This window comes from Sphaeramia orbicularis, chromosome 14 (assembly GCF_902148855.1).
Source record: "Sphaeramia orbicularis chromosome 14, fSphaOr1.1, whole genome shotgun sequence".
NCBI classification, from domain to species: domain Eukaryota; kingdom Metazoa; phylum Chordata; class Actinopteri; order Kurtiformes; family Apogonidae; genus Sphaeramia; species Sphaeramia orbicularis.
The window spans coordinates 3,553,205-3,576,927 of record NC_043970.1 but is presented as its reverse complement, the minus strand read 5'-3'; the positions used below and the strand labels follow the sequence as shown (position 1 = coordinate 3,576,927).

The 23,723-nt window shown below is 37.8% G+C and overlaps 1 protein-coding gene and 1 long non-coding RNA gene across 2 annotated transcripts in view; one reads left to right on the top strand and one right to left on the bottom strand.

The window, feature by feature from the left end:
* gdpd4b (glycerophosphodiester phosphodiesterase domain containing 4b) overlaps positions 1-23,723 on the top strand; it is a 60,971-nt gene that overhangs the window by 23,855 nt on the left and 13,393 nt on the right. Inside the window, exons 6-11 of the mRNA XM_030153375.1 lie at positions 549-647; positions 2,298-2,391; positions 5,892-6,037; positions 15,109-15,191; positions 16,929-17,079; positions 20,921-21,145. Coding sequence (XP_030009235.1) covers positions 549-647; positions 2,298-2,391; positions 5,892-6,037; positions 15,109-15,191; positions 16,929-17,079; positions 20,921-21,145 — 798 coding nt within the window. The remainder of the gene's footprint in view (positions 1-548; positions 648-2,297; positions 2,392-5,891; positions 6,038-15,108; positions 15,192-16,928; positions 17,080-20,920; positions 21,146-23,723) is intronic.
* LOC115432509 (uncharacterized) lies at positions 4,737-22,567 on the bottom strand. The gene is made up of 3 exons (XR_003937221.1): positions 22,470-22,567; positions 19,195-19,201; positions 4,737-4,747 (listed from the first exon to the last, which is right to left on the bottom strand). It is a non-coding gene; the product is annotated as an uncharacterized LOC115432509 (long non-coding RNA).

The following is a 23,723-nucleotide window of genomic DNA, read 5'->3' as shown; positions in this document are numbered from 1 at the left end:
AGATGACAAACTGGAAGACAACTCCAAGGCCTTTATTTCCGTGTCATGGTCGTATACAGACCTTCTATATATGACCATGACATGAGAATAAAGGCCTTTTAATGCTTTAAGTGAGTGCCTTGGAGTTTTCTTCCAGTTTGTCATAATTGTCTGTTGTTTTGAATCTAGAATGCTCGTTACCCCTCTATCCTGTACTAAATTAAAAAATGATTGGCTTTCCTCGTGTGTCCACACACTGCACCATGTTTGTTTTAAACTCTTCTTCTTCTCTTGTTGTAACATCCATCAACATCTGTTCTTTTTTTTTTTCATGTGACTTTAGTTGCACAAAAAGGTCTATCCGTTGCAGTTTTGCGTGGTATACTAATTTCACTATGTGCCTGAAAAACCACCTCTTGCAAGCGCAAAAACTTTTCATCGAAAAACAAGAGTTTTGTCAAAATTGTCATTTTTCTATTTGGCAAATTTTTATACACAAGTTATATTCACACAATTCGAGGGTGAATGGAAACTAACTACTGCCGCCTTTCCCTGTGTCTTGGCGTCAGATTGGGATGGTGGTGAGCTTGACCTTCTCCATCGCTGCCATCGCTGTCTTATCGGACCTGTGGAGTAAAGAGTGGACCACCCTACTGCTGTCCTTCCAGGTACACAGCAAATTTGTCAAGTAAAATAATCTGGAGTTAGGTCAAAAAGAGTGAAAGAGTTACATTTCTGGAGTTCATTCTGTAAGTTTAACTGCAGCTTGTGTCTTTGATGGTGTCATTTTTCGGGGTAGATTTACCAGGTGTTGAGGAGCATGATTGAACAGCAGAATGGGTGTTGATTTCTGAACAGAGAACAGAGCAGACCAGTGTGCTCATGGACGTCATATGAGGCGTCGTATCAGTACCATTTTACTTCTGAAACAAGGCTGTTTATGAGGCTGGAAGGAACTTTTCTGTCAGCTGTCACTATCATAATGTGTATATTTCTGTTCAGACCAACTTGCTAACCAGCTGATAAAATTAGCTCTTGCTGCAAACTTAGAACGTCGAACATGCTAATTTTAGCTCAATGGCTTCTTGCATTGTAGTCTGAGGGAATTATACAAGAGTTGAGAGCAACGCTATCGGACAAATAGTAAGTGTCATGGTGCACTCCTGCGTTGCCACACACCCCTCCCTCAGACTCATTATCAACTTCACCTGCTGGCACCTGTCACACCTGGAGCAGATCTGCATTAGGAGCCCATATAAGCAGCTCCTCTGCTCTGCAGTAGATCTGCAGGAGGAGCACCTAGAAGCGGCTCCATAGACGTTCATCCCATTTCACTTCAGAGCCACAACCCAGACACCTGGAAAGCATTTCATGCAATAACACTTTATGGATTTAAGAGCCCTGGAAAGCTCCATCACTGAGCGGCTTCTTCACCCACGCTGTATGAAGGAGAGATACCACAGGTCCTTCCTTCCCTCTGCTGTCAGACTCCACAATCAGTCCTGCTCCCAGTAGATCACCACATATGTGGTCTACATATGTGGTGTAATAACAACCCTCCCTCCATTCCATTTATGTTGACCATCACTGTCTATATGCATCACTGTCTATAGGCACCATATTTATATATCTAAAACCGCACATGTCCAAATCTGTATATATTCAAATCTGTATTTATATGTGTGTGTGTATGTATATATACATATATATATATATATATATAAATTTTTTTTATAACCATTTGCACTAGATTCATATCAAACTGTATTTGCACTCTCCTTTTAAACACTTTTTTATTCAAATTTATATGACTGTTTGTTTCACGTGTATGTGTATGTTTATGTGTATGTTTGCTGCTGACAATACTGTGAATTTCCCCATTGTGGGATCAATAAAGGAATATCTTATCTCTTATCTTATAAGCATCTATATAGTATGTGTTTGAGCACACTTAAAAAAAAACAACAACTAGTCATTATATGGTGTTTTTTGAGAGTTTCAGAGTTCACATAAAATGAATTCCAGGCGAGTGTTGTGTTTTACTCTCCATGAGATTAGTTTTTGTAACTCCCAGAAGAGTTAAATTTTAACTCCTGAAAAGAGTTAAAAGATCAACTCTCTGAAAAGAGTTACTTTAACCCTGTTCTAGAGTGTTTTCAATGGTCTCACATGTACACTGAAATCGAGTTGATTTTAACTTGTATGGAGTTTATTCCAAAGACCAGAATTTGCTGTGTCCCTGTCCCCATGTCCCCTCAGCCCTCAGCTGTCCTCAGTGTGTTCCTGATGATAACACATGGTGTTGTGTGTCCAACCAGGTCACAGCTCCTTATTTACATGTGGGTGGAGTCTTACTGATGACGGCGCTGGCGTGGCCCATCGCTTTGCATTTCTTCCGAATGAACAGCAGAGGTGAGGTACACAGTTAGTGGTATGGAAGTTATTAGCATCATAAAGTAAACCTGTGGTTCCCAACCTTTTTTGGCTCGTGACCCCATTTTAACATCACACATTTCTGGCGACCCCTGACATTCAAACCGGAGACTTTTTTTTATTTTTTTTTGCTAAGATTAACCCTTTCATACATAGTGGTCACCCCAGTGGACAGTTATTCTCCAGCTGTTCCCTTGTATATTCATGGATGTTTTCATTGTTGATTCATTGTTGATTCATTGTTGTTTTAGTTCCTTATCAGCCAACACAGTGGAGACTTTTGCACCATCCCATAATAATACACTGACATTCATACCATTACTGTAACTTTGCTGTTCTAGATAAACCTGATCTGCAGAAACATGTTTGAGTGTGAATCAATTGCTAATAAAAATTGGGAATATGATAAAATGTGAGAAAATATCAGATTAGCTGCGTTAAAAATGTTTGATTTTATAGTTTTCACACAGTAGATCACTTTCTGATATTGCATTCTTTGCTTCAAAAATTAAACACACGGTGTCCAGCGGAATGGACATTTTTGGAACTCCATGAAAAATTATAAAGGTAGATTTATTTCTTTATTGCTTTAACCAAAAAATAAATAAATAAATAAATAAATAAATAAATAAATATATATGTATATATATATATATATATATATATATATATATATATATATATTTAAAAAAATCAATTAAAAACATTCACTTCAAAAAAAACAAAAAAAAACCTTAATCAAAGAAAAAGTGTTCAAATGCAATTTTTTGGATCTTAAATATTTTTTGCATTCGTCTTATTTTGTTACTTTTAATTTTATTTATGATTATTTTATTGAATATGTTACCAGTTAAATCACCCAATGTTGCTTTATTTGACTTTGTTTTCTAGTAGTGGAATGAATCACAGTACATTTACTATGCAAAAAGTACAAACCAAAAACAAATATTTTCAATCAAAAAAAACAAAAAACAAAAAAAACCCTTTCAATCAAAGAAAAAAGTGTTCAAATGCAATTTTTTGGATCTAATTTTTTTTTTTTTTTTTTTTTTGCATTCAACACTTATTTTTCTTTGATTGAAAAGGGTTTTTTTTACTGCATATTTTTTTGATTGAAAATATTTTTTATGGTTAGAGCAATAGAGAAACAAATCTACCTTCATAAAAAATAGGTTCAGTGAAAAAATTCAATCGCAGTGTTTTTTTTCATGCCTAAAGAGGAATAAAAACACTCAGGAAAAAAATCTTGATTAAGGTTCTCATAATTCATGCATGAAAGGGTTAATTTGTTTTTGATCATGTAATAGTTTGCTATACTATGTTGCACATAAACATTAATTTTAGAGGACATTTAGTCTATATAATGTATATTATTATGGACAGAGGCAGTAAATCCAGGTGTAGATTACTGTACGAAGTGAGAATTTTATTTTCCTTGGTCAGAATATGTACACTCAGTCCAGCTTGGATTTACAAGGCTGACAATTAATACTGAACAAACAAGAACTGAAACTATGAATTATGAAAGAGCTGCAGCATCTGAAACTGACCACAGTGAACATTTAACAGATAAACAGAACCACAGTGCTGCAGTTTCACAACCACTGTTTGTCATGTCGTTTATGTGTTGTGATTGTCTCTGTCAACTCATCATATATTTTTTATTTAGTAAGTTTTTTATTTTTATTTTTATTTTTATCAATTACTAGAAATTTCAGGCGTCCCCATTTGAATCCCAGGTGACCCTACGTGGGGTCCCGACCCCAAGGTTGAAAAACACTGAAGTAAACAGTAGGAAGTATCTGAGCTTTTATCATGGATTCCTCCAGATATCCTTATTCTGTGTCAACAAGGCTGTTTACATGATCATATAAGTCAAATATCTGGGAGTAATCAGGTAATTGTAATAATCAGATCTGGCACGTTTACAGACACTTAATAAATGCGATAATCGTAAACCCTGTTTTAGACACTCCAGTCCATTATCGGATATCTTTCAGAGTTTGTACGTACAAATTGACGGTAGAATCAAACTTCCTGTTACTGTCTTCTCCTCATATTTGACTACTTAATTGTCATTTTCTACGATTTCAATTGTTTTTATACATTATTATTAATATTATTTTTTTTTTTTTTATATTGATTTATTCTGAATATGGAAATGATACAAGCTGCCTGATTGCTACTAACTGACTTCTTTGCACAACATAATATAGAAATGAAAATTCAAGGAAGCATAAAATAATGATACACGCAAAAAGAAAAAGAATAAAAGTCATACTCGAAAAGGAGTAAGAAGAAGCATAACTTATTAGCTCTCACCCCTGTTATTATTCTAATCTTTATTTAACCAGGAAAAAAAAGCACATTGAGATTAACCTGTTTAACCCTGACCATATTTTCAGGGGAAAAACGCCTAAACAGACATACCCAAAGTAAATGAAAAATTACTCCCAATAATAAGGTTCATATGGACGTTCTTGGTGTCTGTGGACATTTACAGACCTCACAGAATCTATTCCCATTGTCTAAAACATTGTATCTATTACTATGTCTGAGTAAACTGTAACAAACTAAAAGAGAAATTGGAATTTTTTATCCTCGCCTGTTTTTTTTTCAGCTGGATTGACGATGACGTGCATAAATTAATTGTTCGTGTCGGAGATTTTTAATAGCGTATATTTCACCCCACAAAGATTAAAAATCATGTTTGAACATTAAAGTTTGCACTAAAATACACTTTTGATGTACTTTTATGAACATTAGGGTCTAAACTTTGAGCAAAAGTTGAAAAAAAACATTCATTGTCCCGATTTATTATATTTTTATAGTAGATGAATATTAATATAATTTTTTCGGCCCGCGGGCAGGCTGATAGGGCTAAAGGGGTTAAAAATCTCTTTTTCTAGAGTGTCCTGGCCAAGACAGCAGCAGCAGAAGTTACACAAAATGGAAATCACATCCATAAATCCACACTAATATACAGAAACGCAATGAAAGTCAGTACTAAAACAAACGGAAAACTATTAAAAACATACGTATAAAACATCACCATTATTTTAAAAGGTACTAAAGTATAACAACAAAGTTCCTTAAAAGCATCTCAAAGCTGAACCCAATTCAGTCAGTTGGAAAAACATCTACATCCACATTTGTCCTTTTTCCACTGATTTAAAATAACTTTGAATGGATTAAAAGAGACCAGTTCCTTTTGTAGGTTTGCAGGTACATGTGCAGATGGAACTGAACTGAATAAATCAGATTAACTTGAATACATGCAGGAAGACATGGGAGTATTGAGGACAGATCCAGGTGTGTTAATCTGATTTATTGTAATCAGATTACTGCTGTTATCTGATAAAACTGATCAGATTATAGTGTTTCCATGATCAGTACTAACCTGATAACTCCAGGTAGGGTATGATGATGGGAGTGTTGGTGTGGATGTGGACGTTCTCAGTGTGTGTTCTGTGTTCCAGTGAGGCGGGCTCTCATCACGGGGCTCTACACCTCCGTCCTGTTGGCCTTCTACTTGGTGCCCCTCGGGTTGTATTCTCCTTGCATCAAAGACAAGGGCACCCTGGGCCCCCCCCCGGCCCTCATCGGCCACAGAGGAGCGCCCATGGTGAGCCTCTGCACTCCTACAAAGAATACAAACACAAGTCAACATGTGTTCACAAGCTCCAAACAGATTATTGAGTCATTATTTGGTAAAAACAGTAAAACAGGTGGAAGAGGAAAAAGACGAATAACAGACACACTTACAGCTGCATTTGAAAACAAAAAGCAATGACAGTGTTCATTCATTCATTTCTTTTTCCTTCCTTCCTTCCTTCCTTCCTTCCTTCCTTCCTTCCTTCCTTCCTTCCTTCACTCATTCATTCATTCATTCATTTCTTATTCATTTCTTCATTCCTGGATTCATTCATTTCTTCATTCATTACTGAATTCATTCATTCATTCATTTATCCATTCATTCATTCACTCATAAATGCATGCATTCAGTCATTTCTTATTCATTCATTCATTCATTCATTCATTTTTTATTCATTCATTCCTTTCTTCCTTCCTTCATTCATCCATCCATTCTTTCGTTCCTTCATTCATTCCTGCATTTTTTCATTCATTCATTCATTCATTCATTCATTTTTTCATTCATTCATTTCTTCCTTTATTCATTCCTGCATTCATTCATTCATTTCTTTACTCATTCCTTTCTTCCTTCCTTCATTCATCCATCCATCCATTTATTCATTTCTTCATCCATCCATCCATCCATCCATCCATCCATTCATTTCTTATTCATTCCTGCATTCCTCATTACTTCCTTCCTTCCTTCCTGCATTCATTCATTCATTCATTCATTCATTCATTCATTCATTCATCCATGTCTTATTCATTCATTCATTCCTGCATTTATTCCTTCCCTCCTTCATTTTTTCATTCATTCATTCATTCATTCATTCATTCCTGCATTCATTCATTTCTTCATTCATTCCTTTATTTCTTTTTATTTCCGTTCTTATTCCTTATTTAGTTCATCACAGGACACATCTACAGTATTAATACTAAAAAAAATGTACAAGTTTGGATGTTTCCTTATTCCAAGAACATGTTCATTCTCCTGCTGTTGTTACAGACCATAGAAAAACTACTGCACACATTTCTTTGTCCAAAACTGAAGTATTTGTTCCTAATTCTCCTATACATTTAAGACAACATAGTTTCTGTGTTTCTGAAATTCTGGCACCAGTGAACTGACTTCAGTCGAAAAGTAAATAAAATTAAAGCCGCAAGCGGCATCTAAAGGCCGTCGCCACGGGCATGTCCAGTAGAAGTATGTCCATCGTTCAGCAGGTGGTGCTCTAGCACCAAGTTTCAATGTCTTCTGATGAATGGGTGTAGGCCTGGGAGATTGACAACTGATTCAAATTTGAGGCAGATCTTTGGTTTTATGTCCAAACTAAAGAAATTTTAGTATAAGTAAATCTGTAGGGGGCGCTATGCAGCTAAAATTGAATTTCTTCCTTTGAATGGGTGTAGGCCTGCGAGATTTACCACTGAGTCAAATTTGAGCCAAATCGGTGTTCGTATGTTTGAATTAATGCAATTTTTGTGAAGGTAAATTTGTAGGGGGCGCTATTTAGTGAAATGTCATTTTCTTTTGATAAATGGGTGTAGGCCTGGGAGATTGACAACTGATTCAAATTTGAGCCAAATTGGTGTTCGTATGTCTAATGTGAAGTAATTTTCGTAAAGGTAAAATTGTAGGGGGCGCTATGGCACCGAATTTCAAATTTTTCTGATAAATGGGTGTAGGCCTGAGAGATAGACGTCTGAGTTAAATTTGAGCTAAATCGGTGTTCATATGTCCGAACTGAAGAAATTTTAATAAAAAAATATGAAAAATTTTTGTAGGGGGCGCTGTAGTGCAAAATTTCAGTTTCTTTTGACAAATAGGTGTAGGCCTTGGAGACAGATGTCTGAGTCAAATTTAAGCCAAATCGGTGTTCGTATGTCCGAACTGATGTCATTTTTGTAAATGTACATTTGTAGGGGGCGCTATAGTGCCAAATTTCAATTTCTTTCAATAAATGGGTGTAGACCTGGGAGATAGACGTCTGAGTCAAATTTCAGCAAAATCGGTGTTTGTATGTCTGAGCTGAAGCAATTTTTGTGATGGCAAATTTTCGAAAAAACTTCGCAACGTTTGTAACCTCGTCGCACAAAAACGGTGACACACGATTCAAAAAATTCGGATAACTTTTGATGTCCCACTTCTCTAGATACTGTATACCGATTTTGAGCTCATTTGGCCAAACGGCTTAGTAGGAGATAGTTAAAATACAACGTCAGCGAAAACGCTGACTCAGCATTTTGGAAATTTCAATCCAATATGGCCGACTAAGGGTTGGTTTAGGGGCGTGGCCATAATAATATTTTTTGTTTGTCTCCTCATGATGAATCTGTGTACCGATTTTCGTGGCTCTACGACAAACTTTATGTTGGACGAGCTCCCATTGGCGCAATGCATTTCCACTTTTCAAGGGGGCGCTGCCGCAACATTTCTTTACCGACCTCTGCAAAACCTATATGTAAATTCAATTTCTCGCACTTCTGAATTTTAGGCAAAATTTGGTGAGTTTTCGTAAATGTTCAGAGGGTCAAAATTGAGCTCAAAGAGCAGGAGAAAAATTAGAATCTGAGCAGGAACAATATAGCCGTTTCTATGGCAACCACATATTTGGCCTTATTAGAAAGCTCTCGAGCTCCCCCACATGTCTGTCTCAGTGCTGTGAATGTGAATATGTGTGAGAGTGGCGACAGTGGCGAAAGGCGACCGCGTCACTGGCGATTTCGTCCCCATGCGCCCACTGCAGACTCAACAGGCCCTGCGCCGGCTTTACTCGGCTCGGGCCTAATGACTCCATCTCTCATGCAGAGCTTGCGTTGTGTTGCAGTGTCAGATATTTTCCTGTATGCTCTGGTCCTTGAACGCAGCTGTCCTGATACAAGACGTATGTCCTTCCTGTTCCAACTGTTGACAGAACACACTTCCTTTTGAGCCCAAAATAACATTTATTTATCAGACCTCTATTGGCTGGGGGAGCTGAATGTTTCCTCACTGTGCAGAACAGGAACCATAATTCAGATTATTAGGTGGGTTAGAGGGTAAATACAGCAGAGGCTACACATGACCAAAGGAAAAGACGCTCACAAGCATTCCATACCTTCCATCACTGGTCCCCAACCTTTGTTGTACTACAGACCTGTTTCATGCATGAAAATTTTCCGCGGACCGGGTAGAGGTGGGGGGGTTCCAATAACAAAAACCTTTGTCAGTTCAGAGCATGTGATCTGAAACACTTACACTGTATGTAAGGCAGTTACAAGGATTCGACAGTAGAACATCAACTCACACTAATGCAGAACCAGTCAAGGTCAAGGTTACTTTATTTGTACCCGTAGGTAGATTTGTTTTGCAGTCTAGGGGATTGCTTTGGTATTACAACAAGACATATGTTGAACATGTATGACAGGTAATTGTCACGCTTACAGACAGGACAAAAAGACAGGACAAAAAGTGCTCAGTGTTCCACCATTCATCAGTATAGCAACATGGATTTATAGTAAAAAAAATAAAATAAATAAATAAGATCAAATAAATAAAAACAAGATGCAATAGAACACAATAAAAACCAGAAAAGATAAAAACAATCCAGGATAAGAACATAAAATTTAAAAATTAAAAAATCTGAAGTCACAATAATAATAAATAGAGCAAAGAAATGGGATAAATAACTAAAATAAATTGGTAAAGTGCAGCGTCACTATTTCTTATTGAGCTCAGTGACAGGAACAAAGCTGTTTTTATAAACGCTGTGTCCTGCACCTGGGACTAAAAACCTCCATCCAGAAGAAAAGAGCTGAAATTCACCTCATAAAGGATGGGAGTCATTGTTAAGAATTGATGAAGCCATCCTCTGGACCTGTTTAGTCTACAGGGAGGAGAAAAGAGAAGAGTGAAATCCTGGACTTGTTTCCCCGCAACTAGACGGTCCCATCTGGGGCTGATGGAGACACACAGTCCAGGGGCCTCATGTATAAAGACTTGTGTGGATTTCATACTGAAACCTGGCGTACGCTCAAATTCAGAAAAGTCCGTACGCACAAAAAAATCCAGATGTATAAAACTGTGCGTACGCCCAAATCCAAGTACACTTCCTTTATACATCCCAATCAGCGTGGACTTGAGCGCATATGTTGGAACACCTGACTCCTCCCTCTCCACGCCCACATTTAAATATGCAAATCAGTATAAACGGGGTCTGCAGGTGGGATTCCCTCTGGGATTCCCCTGTCTGCAGGATCAGATGATGACGTCAAGGTGGACGCGAAGTGGAGGACGAAACAGACGGAAGAAGAAAAGAGACAAACTCAGACCGTTTGAGGAAAGAGTCGCCGATATTGTGACACTTTTCTTACAGGGCTGATGCGGATCACTCCCAAGATAAATATTTAAGATAAGATATAAGATATATTTAGTATTTGTGTATCTCATACATTAGTTCATTCTACGGGTCATACAATAGTCTGATCACAGCCAAACTAGATAAAGGTTCATGTGTAATCATGTCAGGAAATCAAAGAGGAAATCAATGACTTTGACTCATGTGTAATCACTCAAATTATTATTTTCCAACAATGAGACAGAAGACGGTGAGTCTCAGTATCATCCTCCTGTCACAGAGGTTTCCTGTTGACTCCCCGGTGTTAACCGGTCCTCCGGTCCAACAGCCAGCTGCTGATGCCCGTCCAACCAGCACGGGTCTGGGCTGACCCGAGTCACAAGAGGACATCATGAGGACAGTCGGCGGAGTCAATGAGCGACTGGACCGACGAATAAATGTTCTCAAAGACATTAACACTATTTATCAACCAATGAATTTTGTGTCCTTGTCTCTTTATATGGTTGTTGCTTAATGTCCTCCCGGGCAGGATTGGCATTGATGGGTCCAGGGTTGGTCTGGTTCTGGTTCTGGTGGTGGATGTGCTGCTCTGACAGAAGGATGACGTGCCGATGTGTTCATTGTTCTTCTGTGTATCTCTGATCAATGGGAGGAATGACCTTTTTCACATTATTAACAGTTTCTCAGTATCACCTCTAAGTGTCGCCAAAGGATCCAAAGCACGAGAAATGTGCGTACACCAGCTATGGAGTTGGCGTGAAGGACCGCACATTCCCACGGTCGTTTCACTCTTTATACATCTGAACATGAGCGTGGAAAAGGGCGTACGCCAGGTTTTTGTACGTACGCACGCTTTATACATGAGGCCCCTGGTGTGTTCTGTAGATCCAGTCTACTACTGTGTAACTGCCATCGCAGGAAACCCAGCCTCACAAAGATATGAAGTTGGAAACAGAAGGATTTTCAGGGTTTTTGTGGTGATATCCGCATGTTCTGTTTTGACTTTAATCCAGAATGCACAGAGGTTTGAAGTTGTCTTAAACATGGATGGATGTGCTGAAGCAGTTTTGAAGGTTTCATGCTCATTAACTAGTTGGTCACAGCAAATTACGGATCATAGTTGTGGCGCTTGTGTGTCACCTGTTGCGATGAACCTACAACTTAGGCAGGAATTAATGAATTAATATTTCCTTCCAAATTCATCTTTCTGTTTGCAGCCAGTCTGCGACCCTTCTGCAGCCTCATCGTTTCATCATTTCTTCCCGAAAAAGTTCTCCAGTAAATTTTGTTTTTGGCTCATTTCTTTAGCTTGTGTTTCTAACGATTCATGAAATGGCACCAGAGTCAAGAGTGGTTGTGAGGCGAGGCCAGAAACGGTCACTTTTCAAAATAAAATCTCTGCAAGACTGATGGAACAAATAGCTTTAATATTAACCACAATTTTTTTTCCTTTGCGGCCCAGTACCAAAAGATCCACGGACCGGTACCGGGGTTGGGGACCCCTGTCTTATATGACTGATAACTGTTGTATGTTCCATCTGTATCACACAGTGAAGACCTTCCTCTATCTCTGCAAGATGTTAAAATATTACATACTTGTCTTAGAACAGTTGCGTGCATGTTGTGAATCAGAATCAGAATCTTTTTATTGCCATTGTACATTTGAAATTGAGGTAGAGCTCTCCAGTTTAGTGCATGAAATTACAAGGCACAACAAATAACAGTAAGAGGGCACACTTATTTACATTAGAAAAAATAAAAAATAAAAGTATTGCAACTAAGAATGTTTTTTAAAAAATATAGAATTAAGTAGTGCAAGTAGCATGAGAGTAGTGCAAATGACATTGGAAATAGTGCAAATGACATGAGAAAATAAATATAAAATCATATAAATCACCACATATACATACATCCTGTGTCTCAGTGGTTTTCAACTGGTCTGGCTTCAGGACCCACTAGTTCAAGGTGACTTTATTAATATTCGTAGGTAGATTTGTTGTGCAGTGTGGAGAGGACATCTGAAATACAGAAAACATTAAAACCACCAGACACATACAGAGGACAGATTAAAAACAGCACAGACAAAAGACATGGACAGGTACTCCCAGCAGATCACTGATCAGAGTTCAAACAGACTAGAAATAAATAGATAAAAAAACAGACTAAAATAAATAAAAGTCATCAGATATCACTGAAATGCCAATATAAAACCTGTAAAAAGCATGATAAAAACATCATGATATAATGAAATAATACAAGGGACAATAGATAAATAAATGACACATAAGTTAAGACCATGTTAAAATAAACCAGAACCCAAGAATTCAAACAAAGCGAAGTGCATCAAGCCGTATTTAAAAGACAAACGGCAGCAGGAACAAAGCTGTTCTCGTTCATGGTCCTAGATTTGGGGACTTTGAACCTCTGTCCAGATGGTTGGAGCTGGACCTCACTGACCAGGGGATGGGAGTCTGGACCACCACTGGACCTGCCTAGTGGACAGCACCTCCAGACCCCAATGAGACCACCAGACCATTTAAGGATCTGGTTCAGTCAGTTCCTTTCTTTTAGGAGCAGGTTTCCAAACCACGACACAAGTGAAAAAGCTAAAACCAATTCAAGAAAAGCACAATAAAAAAGTGTCATCATGGTCCTGTCGATGCACTGGAAAAAATCCAAATCTCACAAATGTATTTTTCATTTCTAGTCCAAATATCTCATCACACTTAAAACAAGTGTTCAGAGAACGCAAACCTCCGCCAAGCACCCCGAACGGTGTGCATGTGTGGATCGACTATTTCTTTTTAAATTCAACAGTTTCCAGGTTGTTCCATACAGCAGAAAAAGTTGAAGCTTGGTACCAGTCATGTGTCTGTCAAATTATAATAAATTCCAATCAAGATTTGTTGAGTTATAATGAAAAATGTGTGGTAAATGGGATTTTTAATGATAAATGTAAATGTCCACAGAGTCCACATTCCACAGTGGATGTGGACAATTTTGTGCCAGATACAAGATATTGTTCTAAGCTACAGGTCGATCAAATTGGAGGCTAATCAGAGTCGTTTTGAATTTTTTATGAATTTTGGAAAATTGCTCAATGATGACAGATGGAAAACTGTAGATGTTGTGACCTTGCTGTGACCTTGAACTTTGGCCTACTGGGACCAAAATTTAATGGGTTGGTCCCAGGGCCTAGGCCTATCTGTGGGGAAGATTTGCTAAAGATGGTGTTGGAATAGTTTTCCTGTAAAGTTGCTAACAAACAAATAAACAAACATGCAAACAAACAAACGCACAAAGCGAAGTGATCACAACACCTCCTGGCAGAGGTAATAAGACAAAATCACCTAAAGAGGAACTTTTCAGTGAGATATAAGAGCTTTTTTTTTTTTTAGACAAAAGATCTGGAAAATCTTATTTCAAGAAATCTTACCAAGATCATTTTCATTTGTTCTATTGGCAGATTTATTTGCTTAATTCAAGCAAAAATATCTTGTTTGTTTGCATGTTTGTTTGTTAGCAAGATAACTCAAAACGTTATGGACGGATTTTCATGAAATTTTCAGGAAATGTTGATGTTTCTTGTTCAATTCATTTTTGCTTAATTCAAGTAAAAGAAAAAAAAAAATCTGCCAACGGAACAAGTGAAAATTATCTTGGTAAGATTTCTTGAAATCAGATTTTCCAGATCTTTTGTCTATAAATCAGTTCTTATATCTCACTGAAAAGTTCCTCTTTAGGTGATTCTGTCTTATTTTAAGTGTGATGAGATATTTGGAGTAGAAATGAGAAAAATACACTTGGTGAGATTTGGATTTTTTCCAGTGTGTGGAAATGGGACAACTGACTGTATCAGCTGCGAAATTAATAAAAAGTAAACTTTTCAAATGTATGTAATAACTAGAAGCACTCGGAGAGCGCAGACCTCCGCCAAGGTTGATCAGTGGCCCCCCCCACCCCCCGTGGGCCCCCCCACCCCCGATCACCACCAAAATGTAATCATTTCTTCCTTATCCCATTTCCAACAAACCCTGAAAATTTCATCAAAATCTGTCCATAACTTTTTGAGTTATGTTGCACACTAACGGACAGACAAACAAACAAACAAACAAACCCTGGTAAAAAGATAACCTCCTTGGCGGAGGTAAAAAGATGGTTTGTTTTGAACCTCAGATAATACAGAATATCACAGTATGAAAACACAGAAGACAAGTTTAACGATAAACCAAACTGACCAGCAGGTGGCAATGATAAATATGGAAATATTCCCTTTAACACCATTTGAACCAAAACTAAAAAGTGAACTCAGTTAAAAATTGAAAGTTCATTCAGTCACTTATTGAAGAATTAAACCCACTGAGGTTTTAGTCCAGTGGAGGTAAAAGCAGATCTGATGGAGTCATTATCTGAGTTTCTCCATGATTTGAATAGAAACTTTTGGGTCTTCTTTTATGCTGTAAATGTCTGGTGTTAATTATCATTATCATTACCGCCACCTACTGTTGGGGAGTGTGAATGGACAGGGTTCAGCTCCATAAAAAATAAAACACAGGATTGGTTTATAAACATTATTTTTTGCCCAGACAAAAGCCCACAGCCCACTGACCACGGGTTTGGGACCCACTTTTGGACCCAACCGTTGCTGTATGTGAAGTCTGTGCAGCAGCAGTCTGTCAAACGCCATCATGTCCTGCTGTCTCTTCATTGTGTGCCCCACCTGCAGCTCGCTCCTGAAAACACTCTGATGTCTTTTGAGAAGGCAGTGGAAGCTGGAAGTGAAGGTCTGGAGACAGATGTCACTGTGAGGTCAGTCAGAACAGCTGCTCCACAAACACACACACTGTATTCAAACTGTATAAACCTGTATGACACAGTGGGACAGAGATCTGTCTGCTGATGGGGGTCAGCCAGAGGTGTGTTGAGCTGCATTATGTAATAAATTCCCATTACGTAATAAAAGTCCAAAATGTAATAAGAATGTCACGTCATCTTGTAATAAAGCCGCATTATGTAATAAACTGATGCATTTTGTAATAAACTACATCAACGCATTATGTAGTAAATTTTTTCACATTATGTAGTAAGTTATTACAATTTGAGAAATTTATTACAAAATGTATTTGACACATTTTTATTTAAAAAAAAATTTAATAATATTGTTCATTATGTAATGACAATCCAAATTAATATAATTTCAGAGCAATTTAGAAGAAATTAGTCACAGGAGCTTCAGTTAATGTAATCAGAACTTTAACCACACAGTTTAAAGATGAAAATAAAAATGTATCAAGTGCATTTTGTAACAAATTTCTCAAATTGTAATAACTTACGACATAATGCGAAAAAATTTACTACATAAGGCATTGAGGTAGTTTATTACAAAATGTGTCAGTTTATTACATAATGCGGCTTTATTACAAGATGACGGGATATTCTTATTACATTTTGAACTTTTATTACATAATGGGAATTTATTACATAATGCAGCTCAACAAGGTGTCAAGTAACCAAGTACAAATACTTGGATACCTTACTTAACCTCCTAAAACCCAGGACATGTCAGCAAAGTACAAACTTTTTTAGTTTTTTATTAAATAAGTGCCACTATTGGAAACATCATGATGCAACAGTTTTTTCAGATGTAGTTTTTAAAATTTTTATGGAATGTCCTTTGTGGTGGACAGTTTTCTTTTCTTTTTTTTTTTTTGTATAAAGTTATGAAGCTCTTGTCCACACATGTGGACAGTGGGTCTTAGGAGGTTAAGTAGAAGTTTTGTTTATCTATACTTTACTCAAGTAATTATTTTTGCAGCCGACTTTTTACTTCTACTCCTTAGATTTTAAAAGTAGCCTTGTTTTTCCCTATTTCCCCTATTTCATTTGGGCTTGTTTTCATTTGTTCAAATAAAAAAAACTATCCAGATAAATGGTGCCATTCAGATAAAATGAATTTGATTGTGGTCGGATGAGAAGTCTAAACATATACCATTCCGACACCCTATTGGTTTGTACGCGATCCATCACACCTGTACGTGACAGAAATCACGTCACACTCCAGCGAGGACAGAGGTAGTGCACTATAGGCCCCTCCCCTGGGGTGTGGCCTCTGCTTTTGTCCTAATGGCATTTTTTCCCCTTACATTTACTTTTATACTTTAAGTCAGGGGTCAACAATCCTAGTCCTCGAGGGCCGGAATCCTGCATGTTTTAGATTTATCCCTCTTCCAACACACCTGATTCAAATTGTAAGCCTATCATCAAGCTCTGCAGAAGCCTGATAATGACTGTCACCTGTGCTGGAAGAGGGAAACATCTAAAACATGCAGGATACCGGCCCTCGAGGACCAGGATTGGTGACCCCTGCTTTAAGTAGTTTTAAACCAGTCCTTCTACACTTTTGCTGGAGTAAAAAGCTGGAGTTGATACTTTGGCTTCTGCAGAGGTCTGTTTAAACCCTTGAACCTATACTTCAACCTGAGGCATGAATACTTCTGACACTTCTGGTGTCAGCCACAGTGATCATTACTGTTGTCATGATTCTAGTCTGGATGGAGTGCCTTTCCTGATGCATGACCGGACCCTGCAGCGGACCACCAACATCCACAAGGTGTTCCCCAACAGGACCAAAGTCCCAGCTGCCATGTTCACCTGGGCTGAACTGGAGAACCTCAACGCAGGGTCCTGGTTCCTCTCTGTGAGTCCCCTGCCCTCATATCACTCTGGTTTGAAGAGTTCAAGGTTAAAAGGTTCATAGTTACCTCGCTTTACTATCCCTGAAGGGAACGTTTGGTCTGTTCATTTACCCATCCCAACACATACAGTACACTGGAAAAAATCCAAATCTTACCAAGTGTATTTTTCTCATTTCTAGTCCAAATATCTCATCACACTTAAAATCAGACAGAATCACCTGAAGAGGAACTTTTCAGTGAGATATAAGAACTGATTTATAGACAAAAGATCTGGAAAATCTTATTTCAAGAAATCTTACCAAGATAATTTTCACTGGTTCCATTGGCAGATTTTTTTGCTTAATTCAAGCCAAAATATCTTGTATTAATTTTTTTTTAAACTTTTTTTTAGAGGGGCATTTTTTCCAGTGTACACACAATACCTAGCATTAGCATTAGCATTAGCATTAGCACATAGCACACAACAGGAGCAGTGAGCTGCCATTGAAGGTGGTCAGGGTCCAGCTCCAGGTCTTCATCATCACCGTCAGGGTCCAGCTCCAGGTCTTCATCATCACCGTCAGGGTCCAGCTCCAGGTCTTCATCATCACCGTCAGGGTCCAGCTCCAGGTCTTCATCATCACTGTGGTCAGGGGCACTGACAGGAGATTTAACCTCTGTGTACCTTTATGACCCCAGAGTTGCACAAAGCTCCCACCAGAATTAATTTGCTACTATTTTAAGTCTTTTGCAAAATCTGTTTTTGTGTCTCCAGCTGGATATGTCTTATAGATTCAGAAAAGTTTGGTTGTTGCCTTCCTTTGTCATGGCAGCTTTCGACATGTATTAAATGAACACAGATAACTGGCCTTTTCAAGCCTTAAGGTTACTACATACTCCTCTAGAACAGAGACATTAGGCCCTTTTCCACCCAGTGGCGGCTGCTCGTCTTTCAGACAGGGGAAGCTCATTGTCGGCTTACATCAAAACAAAACAAAAATAAAAAGTCAAGTTATTTAAACATACATTCTGCCCTCCGTTCCTTTTTAAGAAAATGCTCAGTGACCTTATTGTACCAAGTAGGTGTCTTTTCCAGGGACTGGACCAGTGTCCTCTCTGCTCAGACGGCCTTGGCCCATTGTGTTGTGGGTGTCAGACTTCAGCCTTTTTAAACTACAGATGTTCCTTTCACTCCGACCTAGCCGACAGTATGACTGATTTAACTATCTACAAAACGATATTAAACTCGAACAAGAAATGATTAAATTATGGAACTGAAACAAGAAAACGCTGAAATTATGTTAAATTGAAACAAGGAAGTCCAAGGAGTGTGTTTTATTTACAGTGCAAGAAATGAACGAGTAATTTGGTAGTGGTTTCTCTGATTTCACAGCAGAATTTGTGACGGTATTAAACTGAACTGTGTCAGTGAAGGAGGAGAGCTCAAACCAGCTGTCAATCAAACGGGATTCAGCCTTTCGACTGATCCTCCAATCAGCACGTGGGATTCTGGTGTCCAGCCCGGCCGAGCTCCGCCCACAGCTCCATTCACCCCCAGAGACACCCAGCGTCCGGGGGCGGGACGACACCGTGGCATTTATCCAATTACCGTCCAGTTTTGAGGCAATGAAAAAAACTGTTCCACTCAGTCCTATTGAAGCCCAGAGACGGACACAGTCTACAGACAAATGCACTGAGCAGAGATGGAGGAGAAAACAGAGACACGGGAATGGAGGAGAAGTGAACAACATCGTGTCTGTTGATTTGTGATAAAGCTGATTCTGAACGAACTCATCTTTGAGATGAACGTGTTCTAACACATTTGTAGTCAATAAAATGTCAACACAACCGAACATATTTAACCATTTAATTTTCGTAATTTTAGGGGACGCTGGGCTTCCCTTGCAGTCTATGAGAAATCTCCACTGTTGCTGAATCCCTTAATCCATCTGGAATACATTTTAAATGAAGTTAACCATCATTACATATCCTTAATTTCTATTTAAAAATAATAGAACATGTATTTTCCACTTGTCATTCCTTAAACTAAATCACATCTAACTTTAAGTGTGATGGATGGTTCTGTTTCATTTCTATTGTTTTACAGATGTAGTCCAGGTTCAACCCTAAAGTCAGACAGATTTACTTAAATGACTGCATTTAATTCAACTGTATATTACTTATAAAAGTACTTATACTCTACTTATATTTTGATGCCTTGTAAATGAACAGACAATATTAGGTTATAATTTTTTTTTATTAAAAACTGAAACAAAACAAAAGGTGCAAAAATAACAAGGTGCCTTGAGATGAAAAGGAAAATAAATGTGTTCAGGCTTCTGGACCAGGGTCTGGACCGGCTGGTTCTCTCTCCCAGGGGTTTGGGGGTTCTTGCAGCTTGTTGTCGACAACTTTTTTTTCTAATTTGTTGTCTGAAAACTATTGTGTGGTTGGTCAGAAATCTGGAGTGGGTGTGGTTAATGCAGAAAAGTGGAGGACTTTCCAGGAGTTCTGTAGTTGGAGTATTAAAAGTCCCTTCCAGAACTAACTTTTTTCTTGTTCTTGCCACCTGGAGAAAACAAACACATTTCTCTGTTCTTACAGACTATGTACAGGCTTTTAGAAGACTCACAGATACAGAAAATGTCACTTTTCATGATGAACTCCACAGGTTTCTTCCTACTCTGTGTAATCCACACTTATCTTCGAGCTATAAAATGATCCTCCTACGGTTATAGGAGTTCAAAGGGACATGTTTCTAGTCTTTCATCTACAAAGCTCACGCCATAAAGAAGTAGTTAACCTACTGTACATTTTAGTTTATTTTAACACAAAATGGTGCTGTTCATCTCAAAAGGTCCAGAAGAAATGGTCTTACATCCATACAGTTTCCATAGATTAGCTGTAGAGACTTGAACCTTTTTTATTCCAACATATTATGAATGTGTATTCTTGCTTTAAAGTGTGACAGCAATATTTTTGCACACGTATTCAGTATATTTCTTTAACTATTATATAGATATTACATTGTCTAGTACATATTGTACACATTGCTGTTCTAATTTTGTGGCTTAATAGAGTGTTTTAATATGTATGTTTGATATATGTATATATGTCAGAGCTATACATGTTTGTATATTTAGAGCTTTATATCTATATCATAACACAGGAAGGTTTCAATTTATCTGTGTGTGTGTGTGTGTGTGTGTGTGTGTGTGTGTGTGTGTGTGTGTATCTGCACAGTTATGAGAGACAAAGACTGCAAATTAACTGAAGCTAAATGTCTTATATCACATACATCACATTTTCTCTTTGGTGGTAATGCTGTATGTGTCGTCCCTGATAAATAAACATTAAATAAAATACAATGTAGTCATTTTTAACTGGTCCATTTGGTTCCTACAGTTAAAGAATAGTCCCATCTAAACATTAAATATCTCAGCAAGTTGATAGGACCGATATTTTGGGAGATAGCCTATTAGTCATTTTGGAATACAGTAGCCTTACAATCAGGTTGCGTTGTCCATGACGGTTGACGGGAGGTGCAGTCCTACGCTGCATGATGGGAAATGAAGTTAAAAACAGGAATGATGCATTTAGTAACTTCAGTCCCTAGATACTGGTATTAATATAATTTGCTAGTATGTATATATTTATATATTTTCTTTGTATTCTTTCCTGCTACTTTTTCTTCTACTTTAATGGAACGACTGTAACACCCAATAATTTCCGCCTGGGATAAATAAAGTATTGTGATTCTGGCTCTGATGATGGAATTCTGACAGTTGTCCAGTGGAATGAGCTGCCATCGACCGGTGCATTACATCACAGTACTAATGAGCTGTCAACACTTGTCCCCTGCAGCATAATCCATTTGGAACGGCCGGCTCTCTGCAGGCGGAGGACCGACAGCAGGCAGGAAACCAGTCCATCTGCAGCCTGCAGGCCCTCCTCCAGCTGGCAGCACACACTGACAGGCTGGTGATCTTTGACCTGTACCGTCCACCCAGAGGTCACCCCTACAGAGACACCTGGATCCAACGCACACTGGACGTCATCCAGAACCAGTCCTCCATCCAGTCCTCACAGGTGTGGCTCACTCTGAGGTCCAGCTGGTCTATAATCTCAGTGTAGGACAAGACCTGGTCAAAGGTTTGGTCAGGATTTAACCCTTAAAGACCCAAACAGTGACCTCCGACCAAAAGCATGTACTGATTTAAACTGTTTAATACCTGTTGATCCACTAATCCCATCAATATGTTGAAGTAATTGGTGTAACATACAGTTCTTCATCTGTTCATGGTCATCAGTTATGACCCATTTGGACGTTCAGAGGCTCCGTAATTACCATGGAAACACCGTCATCTTCTACAACATTGATTCACCAGTAAAATTCATGGAGTTGGATCAATGACAGTGATTATAAACACTTGTTCTTATGTCACTGGTCTACAATTTTTTAGAAATGATTTGTTTCAGAGATTAAATGTGCTAAATGTTACGTATTTTAATAAGATTAATTGGAAAATAAATGACAAAAGTACCGCTTTGCTGATGTTTTCAAGGTATATGATAAAGTGTTATTATACATATATATTGGTTTATGTACATTTATATAATACTTTTATAAATCTTCCACTAAATAGAACCTGTAAAGTGAATGTATTCTAATGTGCAGACAGTGTTTTGAAGTAGATCTTGTAGCTCTGAGACAAATATTCCTTTTGAGTCAAACCCATTCTCTCATTAATTCTTGAATTTCACATTTTGACCCAAGGCTGTATCTTGGAAAGTTCAGCCAACCAGCACTTTTGACTTGATTTTTCTATATCAGTGACTCTCATGTGGTAAAATTTCATTACTTTTATTCTGGAAGCATTTTCCTTGCAGACCAGTGTGTTCAGTTAATGATAGATTTTGTTCAAAAAGTAACTTTAGAATTCACTCACATTTTATGAACATCTACATGATCAGTGAATTAAATATAGGAAAATGCCTGATTTTCATTGAATACTAATATTATAATAATTTTTGATAAATCACTGCCAGAATGACAAAAAAAATCATTTGGAAGTTGTATCAAAAACAGTTGTGGGTCTTTAAGGGTTAATATTGCTCGTGAGATGGAGTGACAACAGTGTTTTTCATAAGTGATAATTCGATGACAGTGGCTGTGAATATTCTGTCATAGTTCCAGGAAACTGTAGTTGACAGCTGGTGTCTCTGCCACTCTGTTCACTTGTCCTTTGGCAGATCTCATTATGGTTTTGTTGATCACTGGAAATGACCCTTTGCTAAGCCCCTCAAGAACCCCCACAGATGTGTGAAATTGAGTCCACTGAGCTGTTTAACACAAAACTAGATGTCCCATCAAACGCCATCAAAAACAGTGGTTATGCAGTCAGGTACTAACGCCTAACAAATGTACCTTGAGTTGCACCAGGCATTAAAATGAACACAAAATTGAAGAAAACAACGGTGGTCTAATAATTTTTTCCGTGACTGTATGTTGTGGAAATTTCTTGTGGCATTGGTGGAGGAAGGAAATGAAGTTGCTGAGACAAAGAAGTTTTGTTTGTGTGAATTTCATTCTATGCAGAAGGAACTATCCAGACAGAGCAGTGACAGTCTGATCGGAATGTTTTTGGGCGTATTTCTACAATCTTTGTAGCTTTGTACAACAGTGTGTACATGTGATACAGAATGATGGTTAGTGGACTGGGGGTCTGCAGCTGCATCCTTTCCTAACATGTAGAACCAGGTTAAACGGACCTTCTCTTTCAAGGCTGAAGTTAAAGCAGTGACATATGTGCAGAAGGACGACTGTGGTCCAAATACATCAAATATAATAACGACAGATAATTATTAAATACAATAATGAAATAGTGATTTCCCATTGCACTATCTCTACCACAAACTGTGAGTTTCCTGAGCTGTAAAATGATCTTTCAAACTAACAAACATCACGTGTGTAAATGGTGACACAGTTTACACAGGGTCAAAAAAAAGGGTCTCTCACCACTGATCACTGGTCATATTTTTCTGACTTTGGAGGCTCTTTATTGTCTTTAAAAACATTTGTTTTTGTTTCAAACAAATAAAAACTTAAATTACACTGAAAACATAACAAAATTTTAGCTAATATTCCTAAGCTAATATTAGTACCTTAACTTTGAGCTCAGAGAGTTATTGTCTGTCTGTCTGTCTGTCTGTCTGTCTAGTCTTTTCTGACTATTGTAGAACGTATTCTGTTATTACAGGAATATCTCACCAATATCATTCAAAATACTCATTTATCAAAGGCTCATTTATTTGGGTTGAGTTTTATAATACAGTCTTTACCATGTTACTTAATAACAACTTAGTTATAATCTTTTATGAGAAGCTTATTAACATTATCTGTTAGTTTGTATAATTTCAATAACAGCATCATAAACTTATTTAGTAATATCCTTGTTGCTCTGATATATTATTGTCAGACCTTTACTAAGTTTCACACACACACACACACACACACACACACACACACACACACACACACACACACACACACACACACACACACGTCTTATTAAAACATAATATGATTAAAAAGTATTAAGTAAGGATAATAAAGTAAATACTTTTTAGTTAATGCTTAGATCTTGCCTGGTGGTAGGCATAGAGA